This window comes from Neovison vison, chromosome 2 (genome assembly GCF_020171115.1).
Source record: "Neovison vison isolate M4711 chromosome 2, ASM_NN_V1, whole genome shotgun sequence".
NCBI classification, from domain to species: domain Eukaryota; kingdom Metazoa; phylum Chordata; class Mammalia; order Carnivora; family Mustelidae; genus Neogale; species Neogale vison.
Window position 1 is genome coordinate 204,998,207 of NC_058092.1, and position 17,359 is coordinate 205,015,565.

The 17,359-nt window shown below is 39.5% G+C and overlaps 1 protein-coding gene across 3 annotated transcripts in view; it reads left to right on the forward strand.

Annotated features, from left to right (window-relative positions):
* PCGF5 (polycomb group ring finger 5) overlaps positions 1-17,359 on the forward strand; it is a 124,540-nt gene that overhangs the window by 48,641 nt on the left and 58,540 nt on the right. For 2 of the 3 annotated variants that reach the window (XM_044240089.1, XM_044240091.1), the window contains exon 2: positions 2,509-2,797. In XM_044240089.1, coding sequence (XP_044096024.1) covers positions 2,686-2,797 — 112 coding nt within the window. In that variant the 5' untranslated portion in view covers positions 2,509-2,685. Of the gene's footprint in view, positions 1-188; positions 208-2,508; positions 2,798-17,359 lie in introns of those variants that run through there. The other variant, XM_044240090.1, reaches the window with a different exon arrangement.

Below are 17,359 nucleotides of genomic sequence, written 5' to 3' on the forward strand. Positions count from 1 at the left end.
GGGCCCCGAGGCCCGCCGCGCCCTATCGGGCCCGAGCCGAGTGGCCCCGCGGAGCCGGCGCGCTCCCGCCTGCAGGGGGAGGGCGGACGGGGCGCGGGGACCGGCCAGGCCGCGGCGGGCGCTGTTTCTCTTTCACTTTCCTTCCCTCTGAGGCCGGCGCGCTGGCGGGCGAGGAGCGGTGGTGGCGGCGGCGGCGGCGGCCGCGGGGTAGGTACCGGGCGGGCTGGAGAGGCGGCAGAGGGGCCCAGGCCGCCCCCGCGCTCCCAGCGCAAGTTTGCGCCCGGGGCGGGAGCGGCATCTCCAGGCACCTGCCGCGGCCGGCCTTGCCTGAAGCCGGGAGAGCCCCTCGGGGCCGGGGATAGGGGTGGCTAGCGGGGCTCCGGGGGCTTCGGAACCGCGTCCTGCCCTCGGGCTCGGAGAGGGCGGCGGGCTGCCGGCCCTGGGCCCCGGGGGTGGCGGCGCGTCCTCCCACGCGTAGCCCCGGCCGGGCGGGAGCAGCGCGTCCTCCCGGCCCGGGCCCGCGCACCTGCGGGGCGGGCGGGTCGGACTAGTGCTCGGACCGTCCGGGGCCGTGGCGCCGGGTCCCGCCGGAGGACGCGAAAAGTTCCGTGTCGCCCCGTCACTGCAAGTACTTGCTTCCTTTAACTGTCTTGGCGACAGGGCTCTGTGGCTTACTCTCTTCATACCTCCCGAGGTCGGGACCGTGCATTTCCTCTTTCAGAAGACGCTGAGCTCTGGAGCTTCCTGGCAAACCTGTGGAAAAGGCAGGGCCGTTAGTCCTTATGTATAGCGGAGAAGCTGAGACCCGGGCACGGGTATTAAATGCCTTACTGAAGGTCATACAGGGCTAAGGACCAGAACCCCGACCCCCTTGGCTGTTATTTATGCTCCCTTTATGTTACACCCTGGGCATAACTTTCCTGAGCGAGTGGGATGGTACCACGCAGAACCTATTCCATGTACATTCTTAATGGCGATGTGTCCGTGGAATGATGCCTTTTGCCTCCCCGCTTGCTTTATAACTGTGAGTTAACAGCTAAGATAGGAGAAAAGTTCCTGTTTATAGGATTAATTTGGGAAATCAATACCTTGTTTTCTCAGAGAACACATTTTTTTGTGAGAAACCTTTTAAACTTTATTTTTTCTTTAACAATCCCATCTACCAGCCAACAAGGCTAAATATTTCTGGGGGAAAAATAATGACTTTTAGCTTTTACTGTGTGCTAGCTTTATGTATATGGTCTCATTTAATCCTCACTACTCTTAGGGAGCTGGCACTCTTATTTTTATTTTACAGTTTAAACAAACGGATTTAGAGAGGATAAGTAACGTTGCCTAGGTTATACATTTACTAAATGTGAGTAGTTTCTATCAGAAATTGTGTAGTCTAATAGAGGACCTAAAGAATGAATGTAACTATGAATCAAAAGGAAAATGTTACAAATAGAAGGATTAAACTTGAGAGTACACTGAGGGTAAATTTGGAGAAGGGTTTCAAAGGATGTAGGTAGGATTTAGACAAAATAAGGGAGGGCTTGTTGGGCACAGAGTATATTGCCCATGCAGAATGGACTGTGAGAGAGTGATCCTTTCAGTTTGCCTAAAGAAAAGTGTTGAAGGTTATGCTAACGTCAGCCTGTGGAAGGTCTTATATGGAAAGCTAAGGAATTTAAATGTCTTTCTGTTTGTAAAAAGGAGACCTTGGCAGTCTCTGAGAAGAAGACCCGAATCTGATAGAATAAAATAAAGCTGGTAGAATGTAAGATGGACTGCAGGTGGAGAAGTAAGCTTAAGTAGGGTGGCTATGGATGGAATAGAAAAGGGCATCAACTTGATTTCCCTGACTAGATGTACAAAATGGAAATAGGAAGCATATTGGTAGGGAGGATAGTGACTTCAGTTTTGAATCTTATAACTTGTATTGGTAAGAACTCCTAACAAAGCAGTCAGGCATTGGGAGAAGGGGGGTAGGGTTATGGACATTGGGGAGGGTATGTGCTTTGGGGTAAATTGGAAGGGGAGGTGAACCATGAGAGACTATGGACTCTGAAAAACAATCTGAGGGGTTTGAAGTGGCAGGGGGGTGGGAGGTTGGGGTACCAGGTGGTGGGTATTATAGAGGGCACAGCTTGCATGGAGCACTGGGTGTGGTGAAAAAATAATGAATACTGTTTTTCTGAAAATAAATAAATTGGGAAAAAAAAAAAAAGGCAGTCAAGCAGATAGCTAAAATGCATTACTGAAGAGGTAAAGCTACCAAAACTGGAATTAACCGCCTTGGGTGTCATTTTTTTAGAGTTGATAGTGAAGGCTCCAGGATTTGATGTATCTGTTATCCTGAATTAAATCATAGCAAGTTTACAAATTAATGTGATAGTAAGAGACATGTTCTGTTCACCCATTCACCCAATTGGGAGCATGTAACACTTGCCGCTAATATATTATTAATATAGTATGAGGAATTTGACACTTTTTTCTCTTATCTTTTTAAAATTACTGTGGAAACAGATATGGGAAAGCCGAATCACCAAAAGGAGTGATGACCAGCGATCTCATGATAAATCTGGATGTTAGTTCTCATGCCTCAGGACATCCAGTTGGGAACTCCACACCAGCTCCTGGGATCAAACTTCATCCACTTACTACCCCTCTTTGCCTGAACTACTAAAGCCTAGTTAACCACGAATGGCTACCCAAAGGAAACACTTGGTGAAAGATTTCAATCCTTACATCACCTGCTACATCTGTAAAGGGTACCTGATCAAGCCAACTACAGTGACGGAATGCCTCCATACCTGTGAGTAGTCTTTTATGTCCTTTACCCATCAGAAGTTATGGGTTACATTTGTTCTCTTAAAACTACCACATTTTTTTTTAATATCTAGATTTTCACTTTCAAAACGATGAGTATTCCAAGAATCATTAACTTTGAGTTTATATTCAGGATTAAATTTGTCATTAGGATACCAGTGGCATGAAATTTTTCTTGTATTTTTTTCTTATTTCTTGTGTAATAGTTGACTTTTATCTAATCTTAATGTTCTAAAAATCATAAACATGTTGTTATTGGTTATAGTTTTTTAAAAATTGAACTATTTTAGGTTTTTGATTTTTAAAAAAAGTATATCACAGACACACACTCACTCTCTCTCTCTGAAATAATAAAATCTTTAAGAAAAAATAAACCAAGCCTAAATAGATTTTGGGAAAAAATATTAAAAATAAAGTATATTGAAGGACTTGTTCTGCTCCCCGGTTTAGTTTGGGTATGCGTACTTCAGTTTATTGGCTTCTTTATGTCCCTTTACTGAGGTATGGTTGACATTAAAAAAACGGTACATATTTAATGTATACAACTTAATGAGTTTAGGGATAAGTATAGACCCATGAAAACATCACCACATCTGTGCCATAAACCTGTTACCCCCAAAAGTTTTCTCCCAGCTCTTATTATTTTTGTGATATGAACACTTAAAATTTACCCTCTTAGCAAATTTTAAGCATACAACACAGTAATGTTAACTATAGGCTATTCTGTGCAATGGATCTCTAGGATTTACTCATCTGTTTAACTGACATTCTGTACCCTTTGACCAAAAACCCTGCAACCTCTGCATCACCTGAGATCTTGTTAGAAATGCACATTATCAGGCCCCACTCCAGAATTACTGAATCAGAAACTCTGGGAGTGGACCCAGCAATCTATGTTCAGTAAGCCCTCTAGGTGATTCTGAAGCATGATCAACTTTGAAAATCTCTGTTCTAATATGATCATATCTGTGGAACTCTTACCAAGTTTCTTTGTCACCTAGCCTATCAATAGAAGACGGTGTGGTGGATCAGTGGTGGTGAGGTCCATGTGTGTGTACTTTGGAAAACCTTTCCAAGTGATGGGGATATATATGGCCTTTGGTTATTACCAGCCTATGCTATTCAATTAACAATTAACTATGAATGGTCTTGAAATATTAATTTACTATTGCCCTGTATCATTATTTAACCTGAATATTTGCCAGTTCAATATCATCAAACAACTATTTATTGAATATGTACTGTGTGCCAGGCACCATCCATTCCGGAAAGGATACAACTGTGAACAAAATAGAGTAAAAAATCTATGCTCTTGTGAAGTTTAACATTCTAGTGGAATTTAACATTCTAGTGTTTATTATGAAACTGATAATAAACATGTGCCAAGTTAGATAGTGATGAATGCTATAAAGGGAAAAAAGAAGGGCTGTAGGTAGGACAGATGGGGTTATTTTACATAGAGTGTCAGGGTTGACATCTTTGATAAGATGACGTTTGAACACAAACCTGAAGGAACTGAGCTCTGTGGATATGTGGGAAGAGCATTCTAGACAGAGGGAAAGGCCAGTATAAATAAGACTTTGAGGCAGGGAGGTTTATACAACAGCAGTCACTGCAGGTCCCCTGAAAGATTATAGAGTCTTCAACCAGAGTAAAGAGGTGTGAGACTGGAGCCTGGGAAGAGTGATTGGATTGTGGATGTATTTTGGAGGAAGAGCCAGTGGATATGGCTACTCTAGGACAAGGACTTTCTGTTACACTTCCATGTTTCCTGCTATACCAAGCATGGTACCAAGACATGGTCCCAGTCTGTTTTGTTTTGTTCCTTCTAATATTTGTGCATTATTTTCACATTTGGATTTCTCTAGCAAAAACCATCAACTCTGGAAAATGAGAATAAAGCCCAGATTCTCCCAATTTCTGCCTATCTTACACAGATTTTATATCTGTTTTTCTGAAAGAAAATTTTCTCTGGGGCATAATGAAATCTCAATTTAAATGTCACTTTTTGGGAGGAAAACAAAAGATTCCAGAAGTATAAACAGGTTATAAGCAAGGGCAATGTTTATGTTTACAATAGCAGTTTAAAGTCTAAAGGGGTAAATGACAGTTTAATTGCACAAGTCATTGTAGCCTGAAAAACTCCTTGGCTGTCATCAAGCCCCTTTACTGAGAGAAAACATACGTAGCTGAAGTGGAATTAAAAAACAGTGGTGAATCATAAATGTGACCTTTATCATCAGCAGGAATACAGAATAGCAGAGTAAATGATGAAGAAGTAAGATAACCCAGAGTCTGTGGAGACCTGACAATCCTGTAGTACTCGTCTTAATGCACTTTCTGGTCCCTCAATTTCTGGGTATTATTTTGTTTGTATTTATGTTGGGGCTTGTAAGCAATAACTATCCTATTTGCAAAGTATCCTCTTATTTGTAATGATAAACAGTACTGCAAAGCAGTGTTCCTCAGTCATTTGTTGGGTCTTCGATTTTACCCAGTTTTCTTATGTATAATGTGGGTCCTATTTAATGATACTGCGATTTGAGAGAGTAGGAAATAGAAAAGTCAGATGGCCAAATGGGAGAGGAGGAAAGTGAGAAATGTTAAGTGACATTATAGTACACCATAATATTTTTAATCTTGATTTAGGCAAATAAAAAGAATATCTTATTAAAATAACTTTGTACAAATACTATGATTTCGTGAGTCTTTCTCCCATTGAGAAATTCTGGAGCTAACCTTGCCTGGCTTCCCCATCGATGTAGAAATAAGGGCCAACAGGTCCAGCAGGATGACTGACTACAGTAGCCCTTGAAGATGTTAGCTCCACAGCTGCATGGGAAGAAAGAGGAACGGCCAGTTAGAAGCATGGGAGAGGGAGAGATGGCAGGGTAGACTGTGTCCCAGGTTCTTGGCAAAGAGTTGCAAAAAAACAAAACAAAACAAAAAACTCTTATAAAAGCCCCATTATAAGTATGCTCATATCTCACCTGTTAACAACACTTCTCTTCAGCAGGCCAAGGACACTTGATAAAAAGATGAAATTTTAAAACAAGATAGAAATTAAAACAGAAATGAGTCATAGCTTTGAATGGTCACTTCATGCTAGATGAATTAAAATCCACATTAACTATGGTTATAGATCTATGAGATAACTTTAACCCAAATAAAAAAATACCCTAAGGAAATAAACATGTCTACCCAAATAATAGATAATTATTGAATTACTCAAAATAATTAGTTATCAGGCACTTTGCTAGCCACTGGGGCAGAGTGGTAAAAAAGACAAATTCAGAACTTAAAATCTATCAAGAAAATCTCATAAGCCAAGAAGAAATTCCTACATGTGTATTTGGATCTTTTTCTTTTCTGCGTGAGCTCATCTACTGTGGGACTTAAGCTGCATGTGCTGATGTCTCCCAGATCTTTATTTCTGGCATAGACTTTCCTTCTGAGTTTCAGAATCCTACTTGATATGCACTTGGGTGTCCTAAAGCCACCTGGGGCTCCTCATGTCAAAAAATGAATGAATGGGTAGGTAGGAGAAGAATCCATGAAACAAGATGGGATAGGGAGAGAGACAAACCATGAGTGACTCTTAATCTCACGAAACAAACTGTGGGTTGCTGGGGGGAGGGGGGTTGGGAGAAGGGAGGTAGGGTAATGGACATTGGGGAGGGTATGTGCTTTTGGGTAAATTGGAAGGGGAGGTGAACCATGAGAGACTATGGACTCTGAAAAGCAATCTGAGGGGTTTGAAGTGGCTGGGGGATGGGAGGTTGGGGTACCAGGTGGTGGGTATTATAGAGCGCACGGCTTGCAGGGAGCACTGGGTGTGGTGAAAAAAAAATGAATACCGTTTTTCTGAAAATAAATAAATTGGAAAAAAAAAATGAATGAATGGGATGCCGACACTGAATTATCCACCAGGAAATAAGCTCCACACTTGACTCTGTTTATCCTCCCTAACAAAATGGGGACTGAGTCCTGTCCGGCTTCTTTCTTTAATATCTCTCAAATCTGTCCCTTCACTTACGCCCTCCTGTTACTGTTCCCTCAGACCCTCATTACTTCTCACCAGTCACCGCAGCCCACTTCTAACCTGTGTCAATGCGTGACCATTTGAAGTAGCTCCTGTCTTCATCACTCACTCTTCAACCACCCCAGAATTTCCTAGAGATATCCTAGTGCTCTCAGGAGAAATTAAAGCTACTTAGCTATGCCCACCTCTTCCTCCCTCACCACCTACTTCACACACATGTACATACTTGGCTCAGCTGTGTGTTCTCTTGGAATGCACTTAGCCCATATGCCCGGCTGGCCGTTACCCATCCTTTAAAACTCCTCTCTTCCAAGAGACGCCACCTACCTGGAACCACAGGCAGATTTGGTGTATCCTTGGTACCTGGTACTTGAGTGCTTAATAATGATTAAATGAATAAATAGATGTCCAATTTGTTGATTATTTTACTGTTTTTCCTTTTAAAGATTCATATGCAGTAATAAGTAGCTTGAAAGGCATGTATACAGGCAGTGTCAGTTAGAATTTACGTATTTTGAAAAACTGTCTTCTACAGTATAGGTGGAAGCCATGTAGGTCTTTGGGAGAGATGCTGTACTGGAGACCAGAGATTGGCAGTTCTAGAGTAAGGGATGCTCTGTCTCTTGTACCAGGATCCTCAGAAAGTTTTTGAGGTTACTTAGAGTATATTTGCTTGTGGTTGTATAGATTGTTGGCTTAAAATGAAAGACTTTTCACTTAACTTAGAAACAAAGGAGCTTTGTTCCAGGAGCAAAAATGTGAAGAATACAGTGTATTGATTCTTAACCCTTTTGTGGTTAGAGGACTTCTTAAGAGTTTGATGATTCTTTCCTTGGGCAGTGGGGGGAAGAGGGTTATACACATAGAAATCTGTGGTATGGAAAAGGAAAGCTTTCTTCTTTGTGCCCTTTCAGAGATTATGGTGGTAATCCCTTCACTAGGTACAAATTCTTTGGAAAAACATTGTTGTACTTAGTTTTTAACTTTTGCATAGAAGACAGATTAATTGATAATTAGGCGTAGTTGATGTGACAGTTAAGGGACTTGGTGATTTTATGTGATAATTAGTAAACATGAAGGAACAATTAATCAGAAGATGATAAAATTTAAGTATGACCAACCATTTATTGTTTTGGAAAACGTGTTATAAATACATAAGTATTTTAAGGTATAGAGATCTCTTGATGTGTAGATATTCAATGTTTAAAACCCTGGGCTACATACACTTGCTATTCAAAGTGCAGTCTCCAGGCTAGTGGCTTCCACCAGCAGAAACATTATCTGGGAACTTGTTAAAAGTGCAAATTCTTGAGCCTTGCCGTATACCTGCTGAATCAAATTCTCTGCGGGCAAGGCTAGAAATCTGTGTAATAAGAAGCTCTTCAGGTGATTCTGTGGTGTACGAGTTTGAAAAGCACAGCTCATGACCAGACATTTATAATACTAGCATACTTCAGTCAGGCAGTTTATAATCAGACAGTAATTAAATCATACCATAATGAAAATAAATGCTAATAAAAGGTAAACTAATAGCTGTTATTTATTGAATATTTGTTGTGTTTGTGGTCATGAGCTTTACATTTATTATCTTACTTAATCTTCCCAAGAACCTTCTAGCTAGGTGGGATTATTTAATCATTCAACACCTACATTGTCCCAGTCATTCTTCTAGCTCGTGGAAACAGGGCAATAAACAAGATCTGCCTAATCTTTGCCCTCCTGGAACTTGTGGTCTAATAGGAGAGGCAGACAATAAGCAGGTAAACAGTATCATTTCAGATGTTATGTGTATCAAATGGTGAGAAAAAAATAAAACAGAGGAAGGTCTTTCTTGGGAGTTACCATTTGAGCAGAGACCAAAATAAAAGAAAATAGCAAGTTGTGAGAAGGCTTGAAGGAAGAGCATTTCAGATTTTATTCCAGTATTTTTCACAGAGACAGGACACAGAAAGTTTAAGTAACAAAGCTAGTAAATGCTGGAGCTGGATTCTGAATCCTGAACATCTGACTCTGGCATATCTTTATAATTAATTATGACATTTTCCTAATTTTATTTTTTCTTCTTTTTTTTTTTTTAAAGATTTTATTTATTTATTTGACAGAGAGAAATCACAAGTAGGCAGAGAGGCAGGCATAGAGAGAGAGAGGGAAGCAGGCTCCCTGCTGAGCAGAGAGCCCGATGCGGGACTCGATCCCAGGACTCCGAGATCATGACCTGAGCCGAAGGCAGCGGCTTAACCCACTGAGCCACCCAGGCGCCCCAATTTTTCTTCTTTCTGCTTGGTTCTGTCTTTTGAAATTTCTTCAAGTAAACAAGTGAATTTAAGTATATGTGTGTGCATATATATATATACATATATGTATATATATATATAGGCTTTATATGTATATAAAAAGCCTCTTCCTGCTATGTTTGCATGACAGGATACTTGTCTAATGTACCCAATCATGATATGAATTTATTAATTCTGAATAAATACCCATTATAATGAAGTTACAAATTGAACTTTCCAATAATGTATTCTTTATAAAATTCAATTTTTAGGGCCAAGACTTGTTTTTAGAATAAAAACCAAAGGCCTAATTAGAAATTACATTTAAATTCTCAATAGGTAGCAAATATGTTTCAGGAATGTATTAGAAATGAGGTCATTGGTACATTGTTAGATCTTTCAAACAATATTTTGGCAGAAACTAGTCACTCATTCATGAAAGTGATTATAGCATTCATTTTGATGATTCTTTTTAAGTAAGAGTAATTATAGGTCTTAAACAGTCTCAGTGTCATCTGTTATTAACAATAATGCTAAAGAAAATTGTATTAAATTTATGGTTCTTTTAGCTTTTGAAACTGCATTAGATAATAAAGAATGTTTAAACAGTTGAGCAAAATATCATAGTGGACACTCAAAGCCAAAACTAGGGGCTAACAAATTAAAAAATGAAATTGTCTTATATTGGCTTCTGAGAATAAATTATATTTAGGTCATAATCATTTGGAACCAATACCACTGATAAGAGTGAGAAAAAATACCCTCAAATATGTAATTATTAAGACTTAGAAGTCACGGTTAGTGCACAAGTATGTTTAAGAGTCTAGCACAGGGGCTTCTGGGTGACTCAGTTGATTAAAGCATCCAACTCTTGATTTTGGCTCAGGTCACTATCTCAGGGCCATAAGATCAAGCTATGCACATTGGGCTCCATGCTGAGTGTGGAGCCCGCTTAAGATTCTCTCTCCCTCTCCCTTTGCCCCACAAACTGCTGACAGCATTCTCTCTCTATGCCTATATAAATAGAGTTTGTTAAAAAAAAAAAAAAGTCTGACACATGTTTGAATGTAAACAATATGAATAAGTACAATTCAAACATGTAGAAAAGACAAAAGATAATTTCTCTTTGGATACTTTGAAGACTTTTTATAACTGCTGATGTTTTATAACACTGGTTTTTACCAGACTACTATATTATATCAAAAATTTAAAAACCGATGGACAAATCTTTGTTCTCTCAGAATGCTCAACCACTGAATTTCTTTACTCAGCAGAAAATTACTGTATTTTGGAAAACTAAAACTTCCAAATTTGTGTTGAATTAACTTTTTAAAATTGTCAGAAAGTTTGCTAGTAAACTCAGAGAAAATCTCTTCCCTTACCTAAATTGAAAATGTAGGCTGATCTCTGACTTGACTACAATAGGACACTATAGGCCCTAGAATCCTGCCTCCCTCTATGATTCCTAACCCCATGTCCTTGTTTATTCCATAAATATTTATAGAGCATCTTCTCCTCCAGGTACTATACTAGGCACCCAGGACACATGAGGCAGCACAGAAGGCAATAGGGCAATCATAGTGTATTGTGGAAGGTGCTAAATGCTGTAAAAAAAAAAAAAAAAAAAAAAAAAAAGGAGAGTCAAGCTAGGTAAAGGGAACTGGGCTGTCAGTGAGATGTTACAATTTAAAATAAGCCTATGTTCAGGGTAGACTTCCATTTAATGACATTTGAACAGACTGAAGGAGGCGAAGGAATTAGCTAATCACAGGTCTGAGGGGAGAATATTTCAGGTAGAGAAACAGAAAGAGCAAAGGCTCTAAGGAGGCACGTGCCTGTCAGGCTGCAAAGTGGCCGGGAGTCCACTATGGCTGGACGGCAGGGAACGAAGCAGAATTGGGAAAGCTAATGGGGTGATGTGGGCCCCAGGCCCAGTGCACAGTTCTTGGGGGCCATCTTAAGGATTTTGGCTTTTACTTTTTTAATGAGAGAAATGAAGACCCAATTCAGCAGGGTTTTGAGTGGAGGAATAACATGATCTGACTTAAATTTAAAAGGATCATTCAGATGACCATTGAAAATGGACCTGTTAAGAATAATTACAATAAGCCAAGCAGGAGGTAGTGATGGCTTATGCAACGTGGTGGTGGTGGTGGACAAAGTGGTCAGATTCTGGTTCTGTTTTGTAGGTAGAGTTGTATTTGCCAATGAACTCATTAAGAAAAAGGAATCAGGGGCCTGGGTGGTTCAGTGGGTTAAGCAAGCCTCTGCCTTCAGCTCAGGTTATGATCCCAGGGTTCTGGGATTGAGTCCCACATCGGGTTCTCTGCTCAGCAGGGAGTTTGCTTCCCTTCCTCTCTCTCTGTCTGCCTCTCTGCCTACTTGTGATCTCTCTCTATCAAATAAATTTTTTAAAAAAAAGGAATCAAGGATATCTTCCAAGATTTTTGGCCTCAGGAATTTGAAGGATAAAGATATCATCAAATCATACAGGAAAAACTGAGGGTGGAAGATCAGGTGGCTATTTTTTGGCAACTGAATGTCAACTATGAGACATCCAGAGATACCGAGTTGGGAGGTGGACACATGCGTCTGGAGTTTATGAGCATATGATTTGTCAACAATGGAAGCACCAAGGGAATGAGTGTAGATTGAGAAGTTGAAAGACTGACCCTGGGGCTTTAAGAAGGAGAGGAAGAGGCATGAGTTAGGAAGAAAACTGCTTATCCTGTTGAGGAGGAGTCAACTAGATGGGCTGTTGAGTAGCGGGGCACTGAGACTAGACCTCGTTTAACTACATGGAGGTCACAGATAATCAATGGAGTGGTCAGGAGCAAAAGTCTGAATAGGTATGAGAGGATGGAAATTTCTTAATTTCCTGGTTTTGATAATTGTACTATGATTACACAAGCATTTAACCTTAAGGTAAAGAAGGTGAGAAAATTGGAAAGAGCGGTGCTGGGGAATGAGTGAATGAGTGTATTTCACTCTGAAATGGAGTGATAGCTCACAAGGGAAGTAGGGTCAACAGAAGTTTTTTTAGTTTTTGGTTTTAAAGATGGAAATGTATGTTTGAATATTGTTCGGAATCTCAGCAAAAGACTAATGTAAGTGAAAGGGGAGAAGCACTGGAGCAATGTTCTTGGGTCACTGGGAGGGGTCTAGTGCAAAGGCCGAGACTGATAGGCACAGGAATGTTTTAGAGATAGGCAAGAGCAGAGAGCATAGATGCTAGTAAGTAAATAGATGTGACGGTATGAATTCTCTTTGTTTCAATTTTTTTTTCTTTTTTTCCTTTTGCTTTCAGCAAAAAGGAAGTGAGGTGATCAGTGGAAAGTGAGGATGGGGAGGAAATGTTGGGGATTTGAGGAGAGGAGAAGGTATGCAGTATTAGCAAAGAGCCTAATGGACTTGGGAGTTGAGTGTGACTGCCTGGCAGATGCGGCACCCAGTAGTGTCCATGGTCAAGAATTAAGGTGAGATACCAATCAACGTGGTGCTTGTGTTTCTCCCAGTGTTCTGCTGTAATCCTGTAGAAGCAGAGTATGTAGAGAGTTGGATTTGGCCAGGGTGTAATATTTTAAATAAGCCAGGTCTGCTGGACTAAGAGAGAGGCAAAGAGATGAAGTAGAAAACAGCAGAACTATTCAAGAACATGTGTAAGGAAGTGATTATTTTGATTGATCATGAAATTTCTATTGATAAGGAAGGGGGATGAGGGCAGCCCTGGACTGACGGAGCTACCACCAGACTGTATCTTGACCTTGGAGTCGTACTTGACTCCTTAAACCTGTCTGTGGAAGTGGGATAAGCTTTCCAGCCTTTCTGAACCTTTTGGTCTCCTGGTCTATTTGGTCTCAGATCCCGCTACTATGCTTAAATCCCAAGATTGTATCCTGACCCTGTTCAAAAAATGCTACTGCCTGTTCCTCTGTCCTGTAGAGACAATAATAAAGCATTCTACTCAATAGAAAGGAATGCTGTTCTTAATGTTCTCCATGAAATTGCAACGCATGTAAGCCTTTAAAAGAAATGTGCCATGTATAACATAAGAGAAAAATGTTCGTTAGTTCCTTATGTAAGTAAAATCAGAAGATACTGTCTCATGGAAGCAAATTACAGCTATTCTGGAAAACTTTTATAAAAATGTCAGTTTCACACATTAAGAATATGTATCAAAAGCAGGAAACTGATGCTTCTTCTCTTTGCAGATGACCACGATTTACTTACAGACTGTTAGCAGATGATAGACAAATATTTCGAAGGCAAACTGTATCAAGTGAGTGCTATCAAGAAGGGTATATAAAGATAGTGATGTGCTTAAGGAACGAAGGAAAAGTATGCTTCTATGTTAACAGATAAAACTAACACATTCAGAGGATTTTAACAAAGGAAGTCAGCATTTGATCATTTTCAATAAACAGGGCATGACTAATGAATGACTACACCAAGGACACGAAAGAAAAGAATATTATTGTTTTACTATCAGTGATAGAAGAATTAGTGCTCATGAAGAGAAATTTGTGTAGATTACTTTGTGTCATCAAAGCTGGGAAGCTAGCTCTCTGATACAGAAGAGACGTGGGTGAACCATACATCCAAGATAGCAACAACAAATGGTCGTACCTATTGTGAAGAACCCCCTCCAACAAGAATCTGAAAATAAGGGTGTCTGGGTGGCTCAGTCAGTTAAGTATCTGACTCTTGATTTTGGTTCAGGTCATGATCTCAGGGTCATGAGATCACACCCCACCCTCTGGACTCCACCTTGAGGAGCCTGCTTAAGATTCTCTCTCTTCCTCTCCCCTAACCCAACTCTCTCTCTCTCTCTATCTCTATCTCTTCCCTCCCTCTTTTTCTATGTCCTTCTTTCTCTCTCTCCCCATCTCTAAAAAAAAAAAAAAGAAAAGAAAAGAAAAAAAGAATTCGAAAATAAGGAAGTAGGATAGATAGCCCTTGAATAGTTAAACTATGAAATCAGATGATCATGCTTCAGAGCAGGTATGTGCAAAGTGATCAGGAAAAGACAGAACATGGTAAGGCCTAGACCAGTGGGATTGTGCTGAAATTATATTAAACATAGAAGTCAAGGAAGGAATGTATAAGGAGAAATGTTGGTCAATCTTGGGCCCTCCACCCCAGAAAAAAGTAATATCACACATGTAGAGACCAGCAGTTTCCATTCTGGTGAAGCAGTGTGTCATAAATATCATACTTGAATCGCAAGACTATCTCTAGGGTACACATGGCTGCAGAGGATTAATACCAATACATGATAGACATTTCAAGTTCCATTAGGAAGCTCATCTGTTATTTAAGATGGACACATGAAACTAATCATAGTCTGATGCCATTCAGTATATTCAGTTCCTCGGAATCTCCTTCTCCTTATTTTATGCTCATCCAGTGATCTAATATATAGTGATAGCTCACATGAACTGAATATTTACAAGTTCTCCAACACTCGTTTACACACTTTTACATATATTATCTCATTTAATCTTCACAAGAACGCTGTGAGATAGGAGCCTTTGCTATCTCCCTTGTACATAGAAAAACACAAAGTAATTTGCCTAATGAGAGAACTGGGATTCAGATCCAGGTAGTCTGCTGCAAGATTATTTTTATCTAGAACAACTTTGTTGTACTACCTCGCTTCTCATGAATCACTGCTTTTTTAAAAAAATATTTTTATTGAAGAATAATTGACCTACAATATTGTTTTAGTTTTGGGTATACAACATAGTGATTTAGTGTTCATATATATTACAAAATGGTCACCACAATAAGCCTCGTTACCATCTGTCACCATATAAAGTTGTTACAGTAATATTGACTGTATTCCTTATGCTATACGTTACGTCCCATGTCTTATGTATTTTATAACTGGAAGATTGTACCTCTTAATCACCTTCACCTATTTCATTCATTCCCCACCCCCAACCTTTTCCCCTTTGGCAACTATCAGTTTGTTCTCTATGAATCTGTTTCTGTTTTGTTTGTTCCTTTTTTTTTTTTTCTTTTTAGAGTCCACATATAAATGAAATCATATGGTATTTGTTTTTCTCCAGCTTATTTCACTTATCCTGTAGGTCCACCCATGTTACTGTAAAGGGCAAGATTTCATTCTTTTTCTTATGACTAATACTCTATATGTATACCCCAGAAAAAGAACCGCTGCTGTAGATGATACAAGGACTCTTTTTGTATTAATTTGTACAACAACCTAGTTCAAATATGAGAAATGGTCAAAGGAAAGATTTGGTCTTAGTAGGCTTTAGGCAGAAGTTGAATGTTGTTTGTGATGGGCTCAATATAAGCATCAGTTAAAAATATGAAATCTTGGGGTGCCTGGGTGGCTCAGTGGGTTAAGCCTTTGCCTTCGGCTCAGGTCATGGTCTCAGGTCCTGTGATCAAGCCTCGCATCAGGCTTTCTGCTCATCAGGGAGACTGCTTACCCCCTCTCTGCCTGCCTCTCTGCCTACTTGTGATCTCTGTCAAATAAATAAAATCTTTAAAAAAATGAAATTTTAATGAAGGGACCAAGTGTTATGGACATTAAGATGTGTTGCATCAAGGTGTGGATTTTAGGCCTGGAGCTGCACAGCCTGAGGGTGGATATGGTCTCTGGTACACAGCTGGCCAGCTGTGGGCAGCCTGCTCAGGCACTCCAATACTGCATTTCTCATTTGTCAAAGGGGCTGGTCAAAGGTCCATCCTAGAATCCATTCAAAGCCTTGAGCGGAGAGCCTGACCCTTGTTAGTGTGCAGTAAATGTTAGCACTCGTTTCTATTCAAGTGTTTTTCCACCTAGAGATATCATTGGCAAGCCCAGATCCCTTTCCGACTCAGGTGTTTTCTGAGTTGGCTACAGCACCTGTTTGTAGAGTAGCTGGTGAGAGTGAAAAACTCTAGTTGGTCTCCATACACAGTCTTAACCACAGGGGGGACTTTCTCAACATCTTTCTTGGACCAAGGGAATTACCCAGCATAGCAGCTGAGCAGTTAGAAAGCTTGGTATTAAATCTTGAAGATATTTTAAAAATTTATTTTCCAGCTAATATGAACAAAATTATAAACTAAGAATCAAAGGTCAGTTTTGTAATGATGGGTTTTTTAAGCCTCTAAGGGAAAGCAAATCCTCCTTTTACTTTTTTCAGTTTCACTGAAATTCTGGCCTGAATTTTCCCAGGTTCTAATTTATATGAGGTTGTGCTTTACTTAACAGCTTTTAAAAGCATGTAATGTATTTTCTACAGTTATTTTTTTTAAGGAATAAATAAGCTGCTTAAAGGGGCTATTCTGTGCAAAATACTTAGCATAAAAGGAGATCTTATTCTACAAACAGACATTTTTAAGGTTCCCAAATTAAGGGGTAAGGCATTCTTTTTCTATGTATATATAGGCCTATAGAAATAAAATTAGAAAAAAATGTGTCACACAGGCTGTGTTAGTTAAGTATATGGGCTCTTGATTCAAACCCTGGCTTTTCTCACTTACAAAGTGATTTTTGGCAAATTACTAAAGTTCTGCTCAGTTTCTTCAGCTGTAAGAGGCCTAATATTACCTAATAGGGCTGTAATAAGGATTAAATTATTAAATAGTGTTGAATTAAATAAATGAAGCATTTAGAATACTGTCTGATATAGCTGGTATTTTTATATAAAATTCCTTTCCTTTGGGAATTTAAAAAAATCTTTAAAATTTGACATAAAATTTGTGATTTCATATCAGAAAACCTAGATTCAAGTCTCTGTGCTACCATTCATCAGAGTAGGCAGGTAACCTAGCCTGTGGAAACCTCTTCTTCATATTCAAAAGTAGAAAAAATTACTGTATCTCAAGTGTTGGTGTGAAAAATAAACTCACTCCTGATGGGGCTTTCTGCATCCCTCTAAAATAGCAGTCATTCAGTAGAAATAAAATATGAGCCACTAATGTAGTTTTAAATTTTCTGGTACCCACATTGTAAAAACAAGAAACAAATGAAATTAATTTTAACGTATTTTATTTAATTCATATATATGAAATATCTTTTAAACATGTTACATGTTAAGTAACATTTTAACATTTATTAATATAACATTGATGATATTATTTTTTCATGCTGAGTCTTTGAATGCTGATGTACATTTTATACTGAAAGCAACTCAACTTGAACTAGCAATATTTCAAGTGCTCAGCCACATGTGGCTAGGGGCTGCCATATTGGACAGTCCACATCTGGATCCCG